Genomic DNA, 18,617 nt, shown 5'->3' with positions numbered 1-18,617 from the left:
TGTGTGTGTGTGTGTGTGTGTGTGTGTGTGTGTGTGTGTGTGATGTAAACAGATGACACAGTATGTTGTTTCACCTAATGTTGCAGAATGCATACTAGTAAGTGTGATATACTGTGGTGTTCAGTTACAAAGCTGTGATGATCAGCAGAGGCAGCGAACCTATGGTACGTGTACCCAAGATGGCACATGCAAAGTTATGTTGGCACAATGCATGCAATGCCGTGCATCAATTCTTTAAACCCAACACTAAAGCACCAAAGTTTATAATGTTACATTCATGTTTTTTGTGTCATATATGAGGGACAATAACAATACTATTTAGAAATTATGTTATTTTACAATTGTATTTTTAAAATGTTAATATTAATAACTTTGAACCGTTCTTAACATGATTCATTTATTTAAATCTGTCTTTTATATTTTATTAATAATAAAACAATGAATACACATAAATAAGCAAAAGGATCCATCCTTTTTCCTTAAAAAAGTCCATAATTATTGCTATTAATTAATTAATGAATCAAAGATAACTCTGCTCAAAACTATCATGGTACATGCAAGAATTTTTTTAGATTATCACTAGTTTGGGCCCACGCTCTAAAAAAGGTTCGCCACCCCTGAGATAAGGCATCCCTCCCTTTTCAATATCGTGTTCACAAAATTCTGTAATAGCTATGGTGGTGGGAGGACAGTAGTCCTTATCTGAGACTATTTCAGTAGTTAAAAGGGTACATACAAGATATCAGGTAATAAATACAACAGTGCATAAATATTTTACAACATAATAAAATATATCTCTTTTATACATCTTGTGCTGAGAGGTAGCCAGTGTTCACTGTCGACTCTTGACAGCTTTGACATTCTCCTGGCAACTGCTTCACTACAGGAGTTAAATGTTACTTTAGTGAAATGAAAACTTCAGACTTTTCCCAGGAGAGCACCATCAGGTATTTAGTTTATAACACAGGAGGTGATGTAACCCAGCAACTTCCAATATAATTAGTGTTTAAATTCTAAAGAAGCCACTTCCAACTGAATATGGGAAGGGTTTAGAGTGTGTGAATTTTCTGACAAAGAATATCTCAGAGTGTGTTTTTTTTAAATCCTTGTGACTCTTCTCTGATGAAGTAATGAAAAAATATGGAGCCTTTGACAGGTCCCAACATCAGAAACATTGACCAGAGCCCCAAGTCTGTGAATCTCAGCAAAACTGCTCGGTGTCTGTGAGCCAAGTCCAAGCTCAGTATGCCACAGGCTGGAGGCTGAAGAAGTTCTGGGGTCTGAGGACTGTGTATACCCTTGGGTGGGAGGGAAGTAAAGAGGCTTTCTTTCTTGTTTGTTGTGTTCTGTGTTGTTCTGCCGAGCATTGAAGATATATTATGAACTTACGGCTACTCTCAGGTGTTAACGCAGATGTACATGTGGTAAATAAACTGAACTGCAGAGGGAACCCAACAGATGTATCAGCAGTGTACCAGCTAATGGCCTGCTGGTATAGTGCACCTCCAATTCCATCGCTTTCTCCCTCCAACTGCAGGGCTTGGTTCTATCACAGGGAAAGGCAAGTACGAATTCAAATTCCCCTCTGCAAGAGGGGCCAAAAGGAGTTAATGCCTTGAGCAATGCAGAATGGGTGGCTGAAGAGATCTGGGAGAAGTGTGGTGTTGACCACAGCCATCTCTTGTATTGTGAAAAGTTTGGATGTAAATACCTGGACCGCTTTAACCAAGTATGAGTTCATAAACAGCGTGGCAGTCTTGGCCTGGTACACTGACTGGACAATGGTCCATAGATTCTGTGTATGCAAAGGTCTCGGGTAGGGATGATTTGCAAAGTTACAGGAATTGGAAAAAGCAAGTGTTACACATGCACACTGGGTTTTCACTCCAAACATGCTCCAAAGTAATTATCCATTGGTTTTGTTCCTGTGCCAGCCAATAGTGGATGACCAATGGAAGAGAAAGAAATAATGTTACTCCTGGCTGATCTCAAACTTGTTACAGATCTTTGCTGCACCTGACAATGCTGACATCTAGCCGGCGGTCCTCCCCATCGTGGAGTCTGACTTCCACTGAGAGCATTGAACTTCTTGGTGTTGCTGCTGTCCCCTCTCGATGCCTGGGCCTCACTGTACTTGTAGCCGAAGACCGGTGCTGGTCTGGGGGACACATTTTCCACAGTAACCTCCGCACTTCCCGGATATCTTCGTGCCGTCCTTTCAAAAAGAGAGAAAGATTGCCTGTGTATGTCGTGTTCATCACACTCTCCAAAGACACTTGTGAAGCACAGCCATGGTTATATAAAGGGTGTAGATTCAGGAGAGGCTGAGGAGCAGGCCCTTCAGCCCATTGTGACCATGCTAAGCATCAAGAATCCATTCCTCTCACTTGCCCATCAGGATCCCACCCCAACACTAACTCCTGAACTAACTATATGAGGGGAAACTGAACAATACCCTGTTGGGATTTGGGAGGAAACTGGGGAATCATGATAAAAGCTGATTGGGACTGGAGATAACACCCAAGATTCTTTCCAGATGGTGCCTTGCAATAGTTAGAACCAGCCATGAGCCTACAATGTGGAATGGAGGAAAATAAGGGGAGATCTTATACAAGGCACAAAATAAAGGTGGAACATCAATAAGGTGAATGCTTTCTCCCCCTCACATTGGGTGAGACTAGAACTAGAGGTCATGGGGTGAATGGTGAAATATTTGAGGGGGATCTGAGGGGCAACTACTTTGCTCAGAGGGTGGTTCGACTGCGGAACATTGATGGATGGATCATCAGGAGCTGAAATGTCTTGCTGCAGTTATCCCTGGCTGGGTTGGGGGGAGGATCGAGTATGAGGAACCACAATCAAAATGAGAAGTTAACTGAGACAGAGAGAGATTTCTTCACCTGGAGTTGTTTCTGAATATGAGACTGATGAAAGCTGTGGAGACTCACTCACTGAGTGGACTCAAGATAGCGATCAGTAGATTCTTGGATATGAAGACTATCCAGGGATACAGGGTCAATGCAGGACAGTGGTGCTGGGGTAAAATATCACTCACAATCTCACTGAATGCCCCTTCATCTAATGATGCATAGACTCTTAACCGACCTCTTGTCACTGTAGTGTGGTGGTTGGCATGATACTCTTATAGAGCCAGTGACCCAGGTTCAGTTCCGCCATTTCCTCCAGGGAGTTTGACTCCTCATGACCGAATGAGTTTCCTCAAGTGCTCCAGTTCCCTCCCACATTTCAAAAGCATATGGGTTAGTAGGTTAATTGGTCATAGTTAACCAATTATGCACAAAGAGCTGCACCAAAGAGTGCTTTATGAGGTCATTGTTACCCTCAGCCATTAGGGTTTATAATGAGTCAACCTACAGCCAGAGAAGTGATGATCTCCCTCTGTTAGACTGCGGAAACTTACTTTTCATTCTTTCTACTGCTCTTCTAATATGTATATCTGTATACTTGTGATGTTACTGTGACACTGTGATTTCCTTTGGGGATCAATGAAGTAGCTATTGATCTATCTAATGGGTGAGATTCGGTGGCATGAGCTCATTGGACCGGGAGGGCAATTTACCGTGCTGAATCCCTAAATAAAATTAAATAGGATGGACTCTGGACCTCACATTCTACCATGTTATAACTTGCACTTTATCTTTCAGCTGTACTTTCTCTGTAGCTTTCACACTTTATTCTACTTTGCTATTGTTCTACCTCAATGCACTGGGTAATGCTTTGATCCGGAGTAAATTTGTCCCATGGCTGAAGAGGGGAGCTCGTGGACAAAGCAAACCTTCTACAACGGAAGGACATCTGACAATTCAGACAGTGTAGCTGGACTGCACATTCTAGTAAACACCTCTGTATTTTGGAAGGATCGATAAGGTTAGGACCTGCACCATGAATGGTAGGGTTCGTGAGAATACTGAGGAACACAGGGACCTCGGAATATCCAAAGATCCTTGAGGTGGCAGTGCTGGGCAATAAAGTGGTTAAGAATGCACGTGAAATTCCATACTGTGGCGACCCATTTCCTGGCGCATCCGAACCGACTCACAATTAGATAGCCTACGGGGGTTTGCGAGCACAGAGCTTTGGAGCCTCTGCGCCATAGGGGGCCAGTTGAGGGAGGCTTAAAAGTGAGGCTGAAGTTTTCGAATAAAGTTTTTTCCTTCGACTGCAGTTACCGACTCCGTGTCGTAATTTTAGCGCTGCGTGTAGTACACCGCTACAATACTTCCATTGTCATCATTTTGAATACCAGAGCAAGGTTGGTAAGTTGAATGTTATAAGACCACCGTTTTTCAGTGGTTCTCTCAAACTATTTCTTTTCTGAGTTGGGAAAAAATTAGAAGCACTATTTTTGACTCATCAATTAAATTTGAAGAAACTTGGGGACCGTTCATTCGACATTTTCATATGAATTAATTTGGCCTCTTCCAGACCTTCTCTCTACTTATTCTTGTTCAGGTATGGAGTTCCGGAGTTTTTGGCACTATAATATACAAATAAACTGTTATTATTGCCCATGTTAGTTTAGTTTAGTATTTTTTTATATTTTTTGCCTGTATTTTTATATTTTTTTCTTTTTCTTTTGATTATTTTTATTTTTTTCATATAATTATTATAGACTTGATTGATAATGTACTATGTTTTTCTGTTGATATTTTAATAGGATATTGTTATCCTACTATTAATTCAATTTCAAGTCTTATGCATTTATAACCTATTCATTATTATATTATGTTTTTTTTATATATGAAATTCAATAAAAAGATTGAAAAAGAAAAAGAAAGACCACCGCTTGGCGTACTGCATGCAGTTCTGCACGACATCGAGCAGGGATGTGATAACTCTGGTGAGGGTGTAGAGGAAGTTGCCTGGGTGGAGATTTTCAGTTATGAAGAGAGACTGTTGTCCCTGAACTGCAGGAGGACATGATTGAGGTATATGAGATTTTGGAAAGGGTGGACTGCAGGAAACTTTACCCCATAACAGAGGGAGAAAGACTGAAAGGTATAGATACAGGATAAAGGGGTAAGTGATTTAAAGGTGAACAGAAGGGATGAATTGTTTTTACCTAGAGACTGGTGAACACTGAAATATATTGCTGGACTTAGGAAAGCAGAGGTGTTGATAGTGTCTAGTGAGGATTGGAACTGTCTAACCATAGAAGACAGTCTGGGATCACGGAAAACTGCCAGATTAACTGAAAGGAGCTGCTGGGGTCAGAATCAGGTTTATTATCACTGTCATGGTCTGTGTCATAAAATACATTGTTTTGTGGCAGCAGTCCAGTGCAAGATATAATGTTAGAAAATGAACGGTGCAAAACAGAAAGAGCGAGGTAGGAATTGTGGGTTCACGGACCTTTCAGAAATCTGATGCCAAAGGGGGAGAAGTTGTTTCTAAAATGTTGAGTGTGAGGCTTCAGACACCTGTACCTACTCCCTGATGATAGTAATGAGAAGAGGGCATGTCCCAGATGGTGAGGCTCCTTAACGATACATGCTGCCTTCTTGAGGCTCCTCCTTTTGAAGATGCCCACGATGGTGGGGAGGCTTGTGCCCCTGATGGAGCAAGGTGAGTCTGCAGCCCTCTGCAGAAGCACCTTCTCTAACCTGATTTCCCTCCTTTCAGCATCCTATCACACAAACTGCACTCCAAAGACCATGGATTCAGCCAAAATGTAGCAGAACACATTGATCATGAAATCTCCAATTTCACTCCTTGTTGCCTCCACCGATGACCTCACAGCCAATGTCTCTGTCTCCACTCTCCCTTCTCCGATTGGGCTCCACCTGATTATCAAACCCCTCCCCACACCTGCATCCACCTATCAGTTCCCAGCTTCTGTCTATATCCCCTCTACCTCTCAGTCCAGATGAAGGGTCTCAACCTGAAACATTGACTGTGCATTTCCTTCCGCAGATACTGCCTGACTCCTGAGTTCCTCCAGTACATTCTTTGCTGCAGATTCCTGCACCTGCACTCTCTTGTGTCTCAGCATTGATCTTACCTGGTTTCCTCAAGAGATTAGAAGTGGCTTCAGCATTTCAAATTCAGCTTCTTATCTACTTCTTATTTCTTTAATAAAATCTCAATGTGTATCAAAAAGAAACAACTCTTATCACTCTGCTTTTGATTAAATATAAAATATCCAGCTATTTCCAGACACTTACCTGCGACCTCTGCACGTTGACCGTTGCGTAGTTTCCCTGTGCAATCCATTTTGAAGCTTCTGCTGCCTTCAGCCCAGTCCCACTTAAGTTAATGCTAAATCGGCCCTGGAAAACAATTCCTCAAACTCAGTAACATGCTGGGTGCAATGTACCTTTAACTAAGCATCTTATCAATAAACTGCAAAGGTCTATCAACTTTAAATTCCATCATTATTTTTCCAGGCAGTTCCATCACAATGAGGTGCCCTAATTATAGCAACACACACAAAATGCCGGTGGAACGCAGCAGGCCAGGCAGCATCTATAGGGAGAAGCGCTGTCGACTTTTTGGGCCGAGACCCTTCGTCAGGACTAACTGAAAGGAAAGATAGTAAGAGTTTTGAAATCTTTCCTTTCAGTTAGTCCTGATGAAGGGTCTCAGCCCAAAACGTCTACTGTGCATCTTCCTATCACATCCTCGAGTGTGGTGATTGCTTACATGAACAATGTGTTTCACTGTATGCTTTGATGTGCACGTGATAAATAGATTTAAATCTTGATCTCGAATCTTGAGCCAGAACAAATAGCAGTAGCTCTGTACTTCCTCCCGCCTGACTATGCCAGGACTAATGTGAGCTGAAAGAATTTCGGCATTAGGCAAGGGAGGTGAGTTTTCTGGTTGGTCATTTTCATCCCTTTTGCCTGATTTTTCATTGCTGAGTTACTGAATTTTGCATCTTTTCTGCACCGATAGATTTTCCTACTTCGATCTTCACAGCCTCATTGAATCTCACTTTGCAGACTTTGCTTTTCAAATGTCTGTGATTTACAACAGGAAGTTGTTCTCCTGACAGACCAACCTAATGCTTTCTTCTATTTATCCATCTCTCCATTTCAGGGATGGTTAACCATCCTCATTGGAGACGGAATGCTGAAAGAAAACCAAATAAATATAAAATACATTTTAATTAAGGTTGTAATAGCCGGGGGGGGGGGGGGGTAATGGGGACAAGCTCCCACTGCTTATTAAGTGCTCCCAAAGGTGTGCGCCTCAAATGCCTCTGACAACCAAGTCCAGCTCCTGGCCTTTACGTGTCACTTTGCTACTAAGCCCGGGGGAAAGGTTTCTACTGACAGGAGAAGGGGCAAAGGCGGGTTACTGGCACCTTAAAGCCAGTTGCTTCAGGCAAATGCGGCTCGTCAGTCGCGGTTGGCAGCTCACCTAGAAAAAGAAAAACTCTGATCTCAAACCTCCGCTGCCTTGCGGCTATACCCACTCATGGGGAAGGCTTCGGGAGTAAACCCCAGGGGGGGAAAATCTGGCGCTGGATTTCCTAAGGCAATCCTATAGTGAACTCAATGCTGACTGGCAACTCCTGCGACGCTGCTGGTATCAAACTGTGTCAGTCTTTGCCGTTCCTTTGCGTTCATTAGATGCGTGGAGAGGGGGAGGCTGCCACGTGGGCAACAGTTTGCTCTCCCCATGCTTGCGTATCTAAACAGCTGGGACGCAGCACCCATGGTTGACTCTGACCAACGGAGGCCTCAGACTCAGAAGGATAAATCAACATTAGACACACAAAGCCCAGAAACAGTCCCTTCAGCCTCTCCATGCTGACCTATCCCATTCAACACATAACAGGACATGTCACTGAGACAGGTCTCAATATTCATCTGTTTGAATACCAATATGTCTCGGTTTTCAGACACATGCCAAGTTCCACACTTACTGTGCGACCTGAAGCACAGGATCCAGGAGACCATTGATTGATGCAAAATGTCGACCCACCCTTTGCCTTCACAGATGCCGCTCGACCTATGAGGGACTTTAGATCTTTGTTCCTTTCCCAGTTATTTAGCTCTAGCCTCACAGTTTTAGTTGTAGCATTAAGGTAAATATTTTTTATTTTAAATTTTCAATTGTAATATTTTTCTGGGTGAATTTGAATGTGAGTGAAGCATGGGGAAGGTGTCAATGGGGGAGCGGTGGGGTCAGCTGGCATCACATACTGTGTTCTGACCATGTGAGACCATGGGGTGGGAGACTGCGGTTCCCAATTCGCACTGTCCGGTAAACCCCTCACCCATGATGCTCATACTGGTGTCTGCTCCCCTCCCTTCCCACTATTCCCTGGTCTTTGATTTCACCCCCCCCCCACTGTCTGGGACCCTGGTGTCTGAATTCCCCCCCCCATAGTCACAGATACTGGGACCCTGGTGTAACACCCCCATGGTCACTGATACTGGAACCGTGGTGTGACACCCCCCCCCACTGTCACTGACAACGGGGCAACTCTGGTGTGTGAGCCCCCCCCACACTGTCACTGACACTGCGACTTGGGTTTGACCACCTGCCGTCCTTCCTGTTATGGATCGGAAAGAGGCCTTTGCAACATCACTTGGTTCAGAGTGGGTCACAAAGACAGTATGGTGGTATGGGCGATGAGGGTTTGGGTGATTACCGGGGACTGAAGTGTGGGGCTCGAGACCAGCTCGGTGAGTGTGAATCATTATTGGACACTGGTCCCTGTGTCGACAGATCACTGGGGTCTGTCTGGCAGAGAGTCATGGACACCACTCAGCACATCGCAGAACCAGCCTCCCCTCCATGGATACAGACTACAGTTCTCGATGCCTTGGTAAAGCAGACAGAATAGTCAAAGACCTGATCTACCCCAGACATTTTGTCTACTCCCTCTCCCATTGGGCATAAAATACAACAGCCTGTAAGCATGTACCACCAGGCTCAGGAACAGCTTCTACAACTATTGAATGGTGTCCCAGTACGATAACATAGATTCTTGACCTCACAATCTACCACGTCATGGCCTTGTACCTTAAGTTTACATACACTGCACTTTCTCTGTTGTGTTACACCTTATTCTGCGTTGTTATTGTGTTCCCTTATTCAAGCTCAATGCACTGCGTAATGATTTGATCTGTGGGAACAGCATGCAAGACAAGCTTTTCACTGATCACCTTACATATGGCAATAATAAACCAATTCCAGTTCCAATCCCTGTTCCATAATTTATCCACATTGGGTGCGATGGAAGTTGCTGTCTGCTGCACTTTGCCCCACAACTCTGATCTACAGGGTGGCCAGCTGACCTGTGGGGATTGCCAACCACAGACTTCCCCAGTCTGGGATTGCTGTACAATTAGGCATCAGCTCCTATTGGCCCAGTCCTGCTGCAGTTTAAACTTTACTAATATGACAGAAAAATGTCTGCTATCAAAAAGCAAAAAAAAAAGTAGATGCTGAAAACCTGAAATAAAAACAGATAATGTGAAATATGCTCGTCAGACCAGTCAGCACCTGTGGTGCACGATTCGTGTTTCAAATTGACGATCTTTCATCAGAATTGTTACTCCCGCTTATTTGAATCGCTCTTAAAACTGATACAATGATTCTTCATTGCCTGCTTTTCCAAGGTGTGAATCAGATTATGTGAATTTAGCTAGGGAGATTGCTACGCATGCACTGCTCAAGAAAGCAGCATTCATCATCAAAGATCCCCACCATCCAGGCCATGCCATCTTCTCACAGCTGCCAGTGGGCAGGAGGCACAGAAGTCTGAAGTCCCACACCACCGGGTTCAGGAACAGTTACTACTTTACAACCACTCGGTTCTTGAACTGACTGCCACAACGCTAATTACTATGACCATTTTTCTCTAAAACAGACATATTTAAAATTATGTTCTTTCCTGTAAAAAATGTATATAATTTATTTTTAATTTATAATTTCTTATAAACGCTGCCTATATGATGCCATGTGCCTGTGATGCTGCTGCAGGTTGGCTTTCATTGCAACTTCACACACATATAGTCAGGGAATCATTGAGATAAAAGCATTGAGCAGTAAAGCACAGAAACAGGCCCTTCAGCCTATCTAATTCATGCCAAACTGTTATTCTGCCTAGTCCCATCGACCATAACCCTCCTGTTCATATACTCATCCAAACATCTCTTAAATCTTGAAATCAAACCCACGTCCACCACTTCCGCTGGAGCTCATTCAACACTCGGACCACCCTCTGAGTGAAAAAGTTCCTCCTCAGATCCCTTCAAAATATTTCGCCTTTCACCCCTAAACCTGTGACCTCTGGTTCTAGTTTCTTGTATGTGCACTTGGACAAATGACAATAAACTCGACTTTTATAATTTACGGAAACAACAATCTGCCAACTGTAGATTTGTCTCACAGTGTCCAAGGGCTGTCAGGCATAAATAATTCCCTCTATTTGTGGACACTGCACACATGTGGATTCAGGAAATGGGCTTCCCAGCAATTAAGTACCTCAAATTAAAAGCATAAGTTGCAGAATGGATGTAGTGGTACAGAGCCTCAATAATCATCGTGAGGGATTAGGTATTTCAACTGGAGAGAGCGAATCAAATCCAGAAAATAAAACTCCCACATTAGGAGGAGGTAATTTGTAATATGCAATCATAATTACTTCAGTATCTTGAGATAATTTCAGTTTGAAAGGGCCAGAATATAAAATTAAGGGTCAGGCATTGTAGGGCATCAGTCAGACCGCATTATAAGGATCAAGATCAACTTTAATTGCCATAAACATTTGCAAGCATTAGGAATTTGATGTAGTGTATTGGTAAGTGCAACCGGAAAAAAAGTCAACAATTATAAAGAACTAGATAAAACATAAAGTTGGAGGTTGAAGTATTTCAGGTTGTTTAGGGTACGTTGTGCAGTTTTGGGCCCCTTATCTAAGTAAAGATATGAAGAGGGTCAGGAGGAGGTTTATGAGAATGTTCCTGGGAATGAAAGGGTTAACATATAAGGAACATTTGATAGCTCTGCACTTGTACTCACTGGAGTTTAGAAGAATGATGGGTGGGGGGGGGGGGGGATCTCATTGAAACCTGTCGAATATTGAAAGAACTGGGTAGAGTGGAGATTGAGAGTATTTTTCCAAAAGTGGGGGAGTCTAGGACCAGAGGGCACAGCCTCAGAATACAAGGATGTCCCTTTAGAACAGAAATAACGGAGAATTTCTTTAGCCAGAGGGTGGTGAATCAGTAGAATTCATTACCACGGATGGCTGTGAAGAAGAAGTCATTGGGTATATTTAAAGCAATGATTCTTGATCAGCAAGGGCATCAGAAATTACAAGGAGAGAACAGGAGAAGGGGGTTGAGAGGGACATTAGATCAGCCATGATGGAATGGCAGAGCAGACTCGATGGGCCAAATGGCCAAATTCTGCTCCTATGTCATGTAGTCTTCACTCACAGGGTGCCAATACCAATACGGTATTCTGTTATACCAACACTGTACCAAGACAGTGAGTAAGCCAGATAAGACAAAGTATTTTTTCAGTATTCTTCACCGAACTGCCTGGCAGTAGTTAGTGTGGACTCCTAAATGGTTGTTTTTTTTTTGCTGCTGTCCAGATCTGACAATAGATATAAAGTGGCCTGGTCAGCTGTACGAGGCATTACCATTGTGAAATGTTATGATTGGGAAAGGTTGAGAAGTTAACTGGACAAAACCCATCGCTACACAAATCCACGGCATTTTTACAGAGACCAATGTTTATGTGTACATTGCCAAATCCAAGTTGCTTGCTACAGTCAGGGTGAATATTCTGGGCTGTTTCAAGTATATTTGTTAAATTAACTAACCCAGAACCAGCATCTGAAAAGATGTCATTTAAAATCAAATCCTTCAGATTTCCACAAATAACTTCACATTTTTTTCACCTTTGTTCATTGAAAACTTCCTGCTCCCAACAATCATTAGTTGACCTTAGTTTGGCGGCGAGCGTTGTAACTGTTTATACTGAGCAGCTGCGTGATTTTATGCAACTATGATGAGAAAATGGTTAGAAATTCATTACTAGTACCTGTAACAAACTCTGCTTTTAACAGGGAGATTAAAACGCTCCCAAAGGTCTGGGTGTGAAGTCGTTAGTGAGGTGGGGGTATTTGTGATTGTCTGGGAAAACGCTCTGGAACGGAATTTCCCAGCAGTTTCCAGCTGGGGTCCTCAGACTAAAATCTAATTGCATTAGCAGAGATGGTTCATTCATCCCATTCAGAGCCAAGTCACTTTATTTTCAGGCTAGAAAATCCACAGCAGATTGTAAAACAAGATGACCAGTTAATAAATGTGTCACCAAGCCCCTTTGTCCCACGCCGTGCTGAATGCTGCACACCACCATATTCCTAAAACGTGGAACTGGGTCACATCCTCAGACAGAGGGCTAGAACAAATAAACTTCTAAAATATTATATTCTTCATTTCTTTTTAACTAGTGCTATCACAATAAGGGTATTTGCACAGCATTGCAGTTGTATTGTTTCTGGGAGCTGTATTTAATTGATGGGGATGTGAGTTCGCTGTGGGGGCTTTCAGCTGCTGACCTGACATTACTTTAAAACCTCCTGCAGGTCAACCCCCGCAGGGAGTAAACTGGTCACCTCTAAAAGCTTTCCTTTCATTAGAGCCCCCAGCGGGTGTCTTCTTGCAAAGATAAAGACCAATTCCATCAGACACCTCTTTTGTTATCTGTTTTATCAAATAAATAGCATTGTGGTTTGTGTTCCCCGCAGACTGCAACCACACTGCCCTCTGACATCTAATTCCATCATGCTGGGAACCGTCCTGAGTACACTTTTAAAATCTAAGAGCTGATTCTCGTTTCCACGTACAGCATCCGGCAATTCACGGCTTCTGTTTTCGAGCTGAATCGTAACCTAAGTGCCACCGTGCCTTAGAAGTGAGGCCCACGCTCACATCTGACACTTCACAGAATGATCCCATAATCCATTCCTGTTTGAACTACTCCCAATATAAATTGCACTAAAGTACAATGAATTAAAATTCATGGGTATTCCAGTAGACCCCAATGTATACCTCATTTGATTGTCTGAAAACCCACACTCAATGATTTAGGAAAAGCCTCTTCCTCCTCACCAGCAGTTTTCTGAATGTTCCATAAACCCATGCTCTATTCCTCATTATTCGTCCATCTTCTTTATCTATCCTTATTTATTTATAGTCTTCTTTTACATATTGCACTGGACTGCTGCCACAAAACAGCAGATTTCATGCCATTCCATATGTCATGAAATATTCTGATTATGATCTGGCTATTTTGCATCAAAGAAGTAGGCCATTCTGCCCCTTTTGCCTCTGCTATCATTCACAAAGTTCATGGCTGATCTTCTACCTCAGCAATATTTTTCCATACCAACTTCATATCCTTGGATTCCCAAAATATCCCAACGTCGATTGGATTGTTCCCTGGAATATATTCAGTGACAGAGCTTCCGCATCACCATCCTGTGAGTGAAGACATTTATTCTATCCTCTTTAATGCACCTTGCAGCTCAGTGTGTGGTCGACCAAGTGAAAAGAGGCCTGCTCACTGACGGTTGCCCAGCCTGACCGCTGGCCACCAACCCCACAGACGGACTGGTCCTGGAGTTCATCAGGGAATAGGAATGACCAGACCTGATCTTGCAAGACTGTGACTGCGTTTCTCCCTTGGTTTGCATTTGTACTTGAATCTACAGCTGAGTACTGTAGCCCCGGAAAGCCAACGATCAGTAAATCGCACTCGGGCAGTGGGTCACTGACCTGAGGACATTTGGCCGCACTGTAACAGTCTCCCGCCGTTGCAAAGGGCACTGCTCTTCCGTGGACTGTCCGCGCGAACTGCAGGTCTGTAACTGGAGAAACACAATGTTTCAGAAGCACATTTCACAGTTCAGGAAGTAAAACCAAAGACACTGCCAAAACTTAAAATCAGAATCAGGTTTATTTGTCACTGATGTATGCCTTGATATTTATTGTTTTGTGGCAGTACAGTTGCAAGACAGAAAAATGACTGCAAGTTGCAATAAGAAATATAAAAAATAGACTGCGCAAAAAGAGAACAAGGTAGTGTTCATGGATTCATGAACCATTCTGAACCTGACGATGGAGGGGAAGAAGCTGTTCTTAAAATGTTGAGTCTGGGTTTTCCAGCTCCAGTCTCTCCTCCCCAATAGTAGTACCAGGTTTCCCCCACTACCCGAAGGTAGAGCATTCCTATGAAACCGTTTGTAAGCCGAAATGTTGTAAAGCGAAGAAGCAATTACCATTAATGTAATGAGAAAAATTTTTGAGCATTCACAGACCCAAAAAATAACCTACCAAATCATACCAAATAACACATAAAACCTAAAATAATACTAACATATAGTAAAAGCAGGAATGATGTGATAAATATACAGCCTATATACAGTAGAAATAATGTATGTACAGTGTAGCTTCACTTATGAAACTCGGGAAGACAGCGAGCTGAAATCGATTTGGAGAAAAAAAATCGGCACGTACACGCATACTCAGACAACTGCCCGCGCAAGGCTTCACGGTCATGGTAGTCTTTCTTGGGGTAAACACACGTATAAAGTGGGCGTCTTTCTTTTTTGTACAAGCAAAAATCCTCTTTGGTTAGTGTAATCAGGTACTAATGTAGGTCTTTCGTAAAAGCAAGCTGTCGTAAGGGAGTGTTCGAAAAACGGGGGCCACCTGTAATAAGAAGAGAGCATTTCCTGGTTGGGTGAGGTTCTTGAGGCAACACCATTTGAAGATGTCCTCAATGGTGGTGAGGCTAGTGCCCAAGATGGAGCTGGCTGAGGCTACAACAGCCTGCATATCTTTCTGATCCTGTGCTTTTGAGCCTCCATATCAGACAGTGATGCAGCCAGTCAGAATGCTCTCCACCATACATCTGCAGAAATTTACTGAAATCTTTAATGGCATGCTAAGTCTCAATATGTTGGGCCCAGGATAGATCTTCTGAGATGTGGACACCCAGGAACTTGAAGTCACTCTTCCTTTCCTCTGATGATCCCTTGATGATGACTGGTGTGTGTTCTCAGCAGTTCTCAGACTTCAGACAGCATACATCTTTTCCCACCGATGCTGCCTGACCTGCTGAGTCTTCCCAGCATTTCCTGTTTTTATTTCAAATTTCCAACATCTGCAGACATTTATATTTCTGCAATACATCTTTTTCTATTTCTCCACTGTGACTCTAGGAAGTTGTATCGTGTTAGCCATAGAATCATAGAGTCATTGATTCATAGAGCATTACAGCACAGAAACTTTGGTACCAAACTATTATTCTACCTAGTCCCATCAACCTACAGCAGAACCATAGCCCTTCATACCCCTCCCATTCATGTACTTCTCTTAAATGTTGCAGTTGAAACCACGTCTACCATTTCCACTGGCAACTTGTTCCACACTTGCACCACTCTGTGAGTGGAAGAGTTCTGCCTCTGGTTCCCCTTAAATGTTACAATTTTCTCAGTTAATTCAGGACCTTTAGATCTAGTTTCACCCAACCTCAGTGGAGAGAGAGAGAGAGCCTGCTTGCATTTACCCTATCTGTACACACAATTGGGTGCCCAGGTGGAGATATGTCTTTAACAAAGGAGGTGTAAGGTGCTCCTTTATTCCACTAGTCTTCAGGACACCCTTGGGAAAGGCGTAACACCTGCTTAGCTCCCCCTGCCTAACCCTGAACAGAATCACATGAAGCCATGGGATCAGGTGGTGGATGGTCCTATGAGCAGCTGGTGCACATCACAAGTCCTGGTTGTGCAACCACGGACGCCAGGCAGACAATCTCTGAAGAGTACTGGTAATGGCTGGGGTCATTTGTCTTGAAAAGACACCACCCAGAAGAGGACAGTGGCGAACCAGTTCTGTAGAAAAACTTGTTACGAACAACCATGGCCATGAGACCATGATCACTCATGTCATATAACATAGCAGATATTGAATGAATAAATGAATGCACTCCATAATTTTGTACACTTCCATCAAATCTCTCCTCAACCTTCCACATAAGGGAATAAAGTCCTAACCCATTCAACCATTCCTTATAACTCAGATCCTCGAGTCCTGTCAACAACGATGTAAATTTCCTCTGCACTCATCAAGCACATTGATGTCTTGCCTGGCGAGAGATCAACAGATCTGCACACAATGCTCCAAATTAGGTGTCACCAACATCTTACACAACTTCAACATAACATCCCAGATACTGTACTCAATGCTCTGATTATTGAAGGCCACTGTGCCAAAAGCTCTCTTTACAACCCTATTTTTCTGCAATGCCTCTTTACAAGAATTAGGAATCAGTGTTCATAGATCCCTCTGTTTTACCGCTTACTGCGTAAAATATCTTCTCTATTAGGACATACTTGGAGCACTGGTTATTGCTAAAGGGTGGGACACAGACAGGGTTAGCTCCTGGGTGGTGAGGCTTATCTCTAGCTTCCAAACATGCCAAGAAGAGGAGGTCATTTTAGTTGCTAGACCATTTGATATGATCAGAGTTGATCATCCTTTCCTGCACCATTTACAATTTCTCCCCTTTGGCGAGAAGAAATATGTAGAATATAGAACATTACAGCAGAATACGGACCCTTTGGTCCATGATGTTGTGCCAAACTTCTAAGCTACTCTAAGATCAACCTAACCCCTCCTTCCTGCATATCTCTCCATTTCTCTATCATCCCTGTGCCTATCTAAGAGTTTCTTAAATACCTCAAATGTACCATCCCTGGCAGGGCTTTTGATGAACTCCCTGCTCTTTAAGACTGCGCAAGCATGTGCATGTCAGCCAGTGAGAACAGCGAGAAGAGTTTAAAAGGAGGCACCTCATTGAGCGTGTGCCAGAGGAGCGGGCGACGGAGTAGAGGGAGACCGAGTAAGAAGGCTTTGGCTCAACAGGGCTTTGGCGATAAATGGTTGAGGCAAGGCAGATTATCTGTGTAGAATACAGAGAGGAAGAATGTGTGAGAGGCCGATGTTCTGTGCTCTGTGTCAGATGTGGGAAGTCTGGGAGACTCCCAGCCTCCGGGACGGCCACATCTGCACCAGGTCAAACTTCAGCTCCTTAGGGACCATGTTAGGGAACTGGAGATGCAGCTCATTGACCTTTGTCTGGTCAAGGAGAGCGAGGAGGTGATAGAGAGGAGTTATAGGCAGGTAGTCACACCGGGGCCACGGGAGACAGATAAGTGGGTAGCAGTCAGGAGAGGGAAGGGCAGGAGTCAGAGGCTAGAGAGCACCACTGTGGCTGCACCCACTGACAATAAGTACTCCTGTTTGAGTACTGTTGGGGGGGGACAGCCTACCTGGGGGAAGAGGCAGTGGCTGGGCCTCTGGCACAGAGACCGGCCCTGTGGCTCAGAAGGGTAGGGAAAGGAAGAGGATGGCAACAGTGATAGGGGACTCTATAGATAGGGGATCAGACAGGCGATTCTGTGACTGCAGGAAAGAAACACAGATGGTGGTTTGCCTCCCAGGTGCCAGGGTCTGGGATGTTTCAGATCATGTCCACGAGTCCTGAAGTGGGAAGGAGAACAGCCAGAGGTCATGCTACATATTGGTAACAATGACATGGGCAGGGAAAGGGAGGAGGTCCTGAAGCTGACTACAGGGAGTTAGGGAGGAAGTTGAGAAGCAGGACCACAGAGGTAGTAATCTCGGGATTACTGCCTGTGCTAAGTGACAGTGAGTATAGGAATAGAATGAGGTGGAGGATAAATGCATGGCTGAGAGATTGAAGCAGGGAGCAGGGATTCAGATTTCTAGATCATTGGGACCTCTTTCGGGGCAGGTGTGACCTGTACAAAAAGGACGGGTTGCACTTGAATCTGAGGGGGACCAATATCCTGGCGGGGAGGATTGCTAAGGCTATTGGGGAGAGTTTAAACTGGGATTGCTAGAGGGTGGGAACCAAACTGAAGAGACAGAGGAGGAGGAGGTTAGCTCACAAATAGAGAAAGCTTGGAGATAGTGCGAGAGGAAGGATAGGCAGGTGATAGAGAAGGGATGTACTCAGTCCGATGGTTTGAGATGTGTCCATTTTAATGCAAAGAGAATTATGAACAAAGCAGATGAGCTTAGAGTGTGGATCAGTACTTGGAGCTATGATGTTGTGGCCATTACAGCGACTTGGATAGCTCAGCAGCAGGAATGGTTACTTCAAGTGCTAGGCTTTAGATGTTTCAGAAAGGACTTGGAGGGAGGCAAAAGAGGTGGGGGTGTGGCACTGTTGATCAGAGATAGCGTCACGGCTGCAGAAAAGGAGGAAGACATGGAGGGAATGCCTATGGAGTCTCTGTGGGTGGAAGTTAGGAACAGGAAGGGGTCAATAACTCCACGGGGTGTTTTTTATAGACCCAATAGTAACAGGGACATCAAGGAGCAGATAGGGAGTCAGATTCGGGAAAGGTGTAATACTAACAGGGTTGTGGTGGGAGATTTTAATTTCCCAAATATCGATTGGCATCTCCCCAGAGCGAGAATTTTAGATGGGGTGGAGTTTGTTAGGTGTGTTCATGAAGGTTGCTTGACACAATTTGTAGATAAGCCTACAAGAGAAGAGGCTGTACTTGATCTGGTATTGGGAAA

At 43.8% G+C, this 18,617-nt stretch overlaps 1 protein-coding gene across 1 annotated transcript in view; it reads right to left on the bottom strand.

The window, feature by feature from the left end:
- Window positions 1-502: 502 nt before the first annotated feature.
- The window catches only part of LOC132397663 (A disintegrin and metalloproteinase with thrombospondin motifs 20-like), a 517,254-nt gene continuing 499,139 nt past the window's right edge, over window positions 503-18,617 (bottom strand). Inside the window, exons 37-39 of the mRNA XM_059976430.1 lie at window positions 13,776-13,867; window positions 6,186-6,290; window positions 503-2,215 (exon numbers count right to left, since the gene is read on the bottom strand). Of these exons, the coding sequence (XP_059832413.1) occupies window positions 2,126-2,215; window positions 6,186-6,290; window positions 13,776-13,867 (287 nt within the window). The 3' untranslated portion in view covers window positions 503-2,125. The remainder of the gene's footprint in view (window positions 2,216-6,185; window positions 6,291-13,775; window positions 13,868-18,617) is intronic.

This window comes from Hypanus sabinus, chromosome 8 (assembly GCF_030144855.1).
Source record: "Hypanus sabinus isolate sHypSab1 chromosome 8, sHypSab1.hap1, whole genome shotgun sequence".
NCBI classification, from domain to species: Eukaryota; Metazoa; Chordata; class Chondrichthyes; order Myliobatiformes; family Dasyatidae; genus Hypanus; species Hypanus sabinus.
The sequence above is the reverse complement of the archived record's forward strand: the minus strand, read 5'-3'. Positions and strand labels throughout refer to the sequence as shown.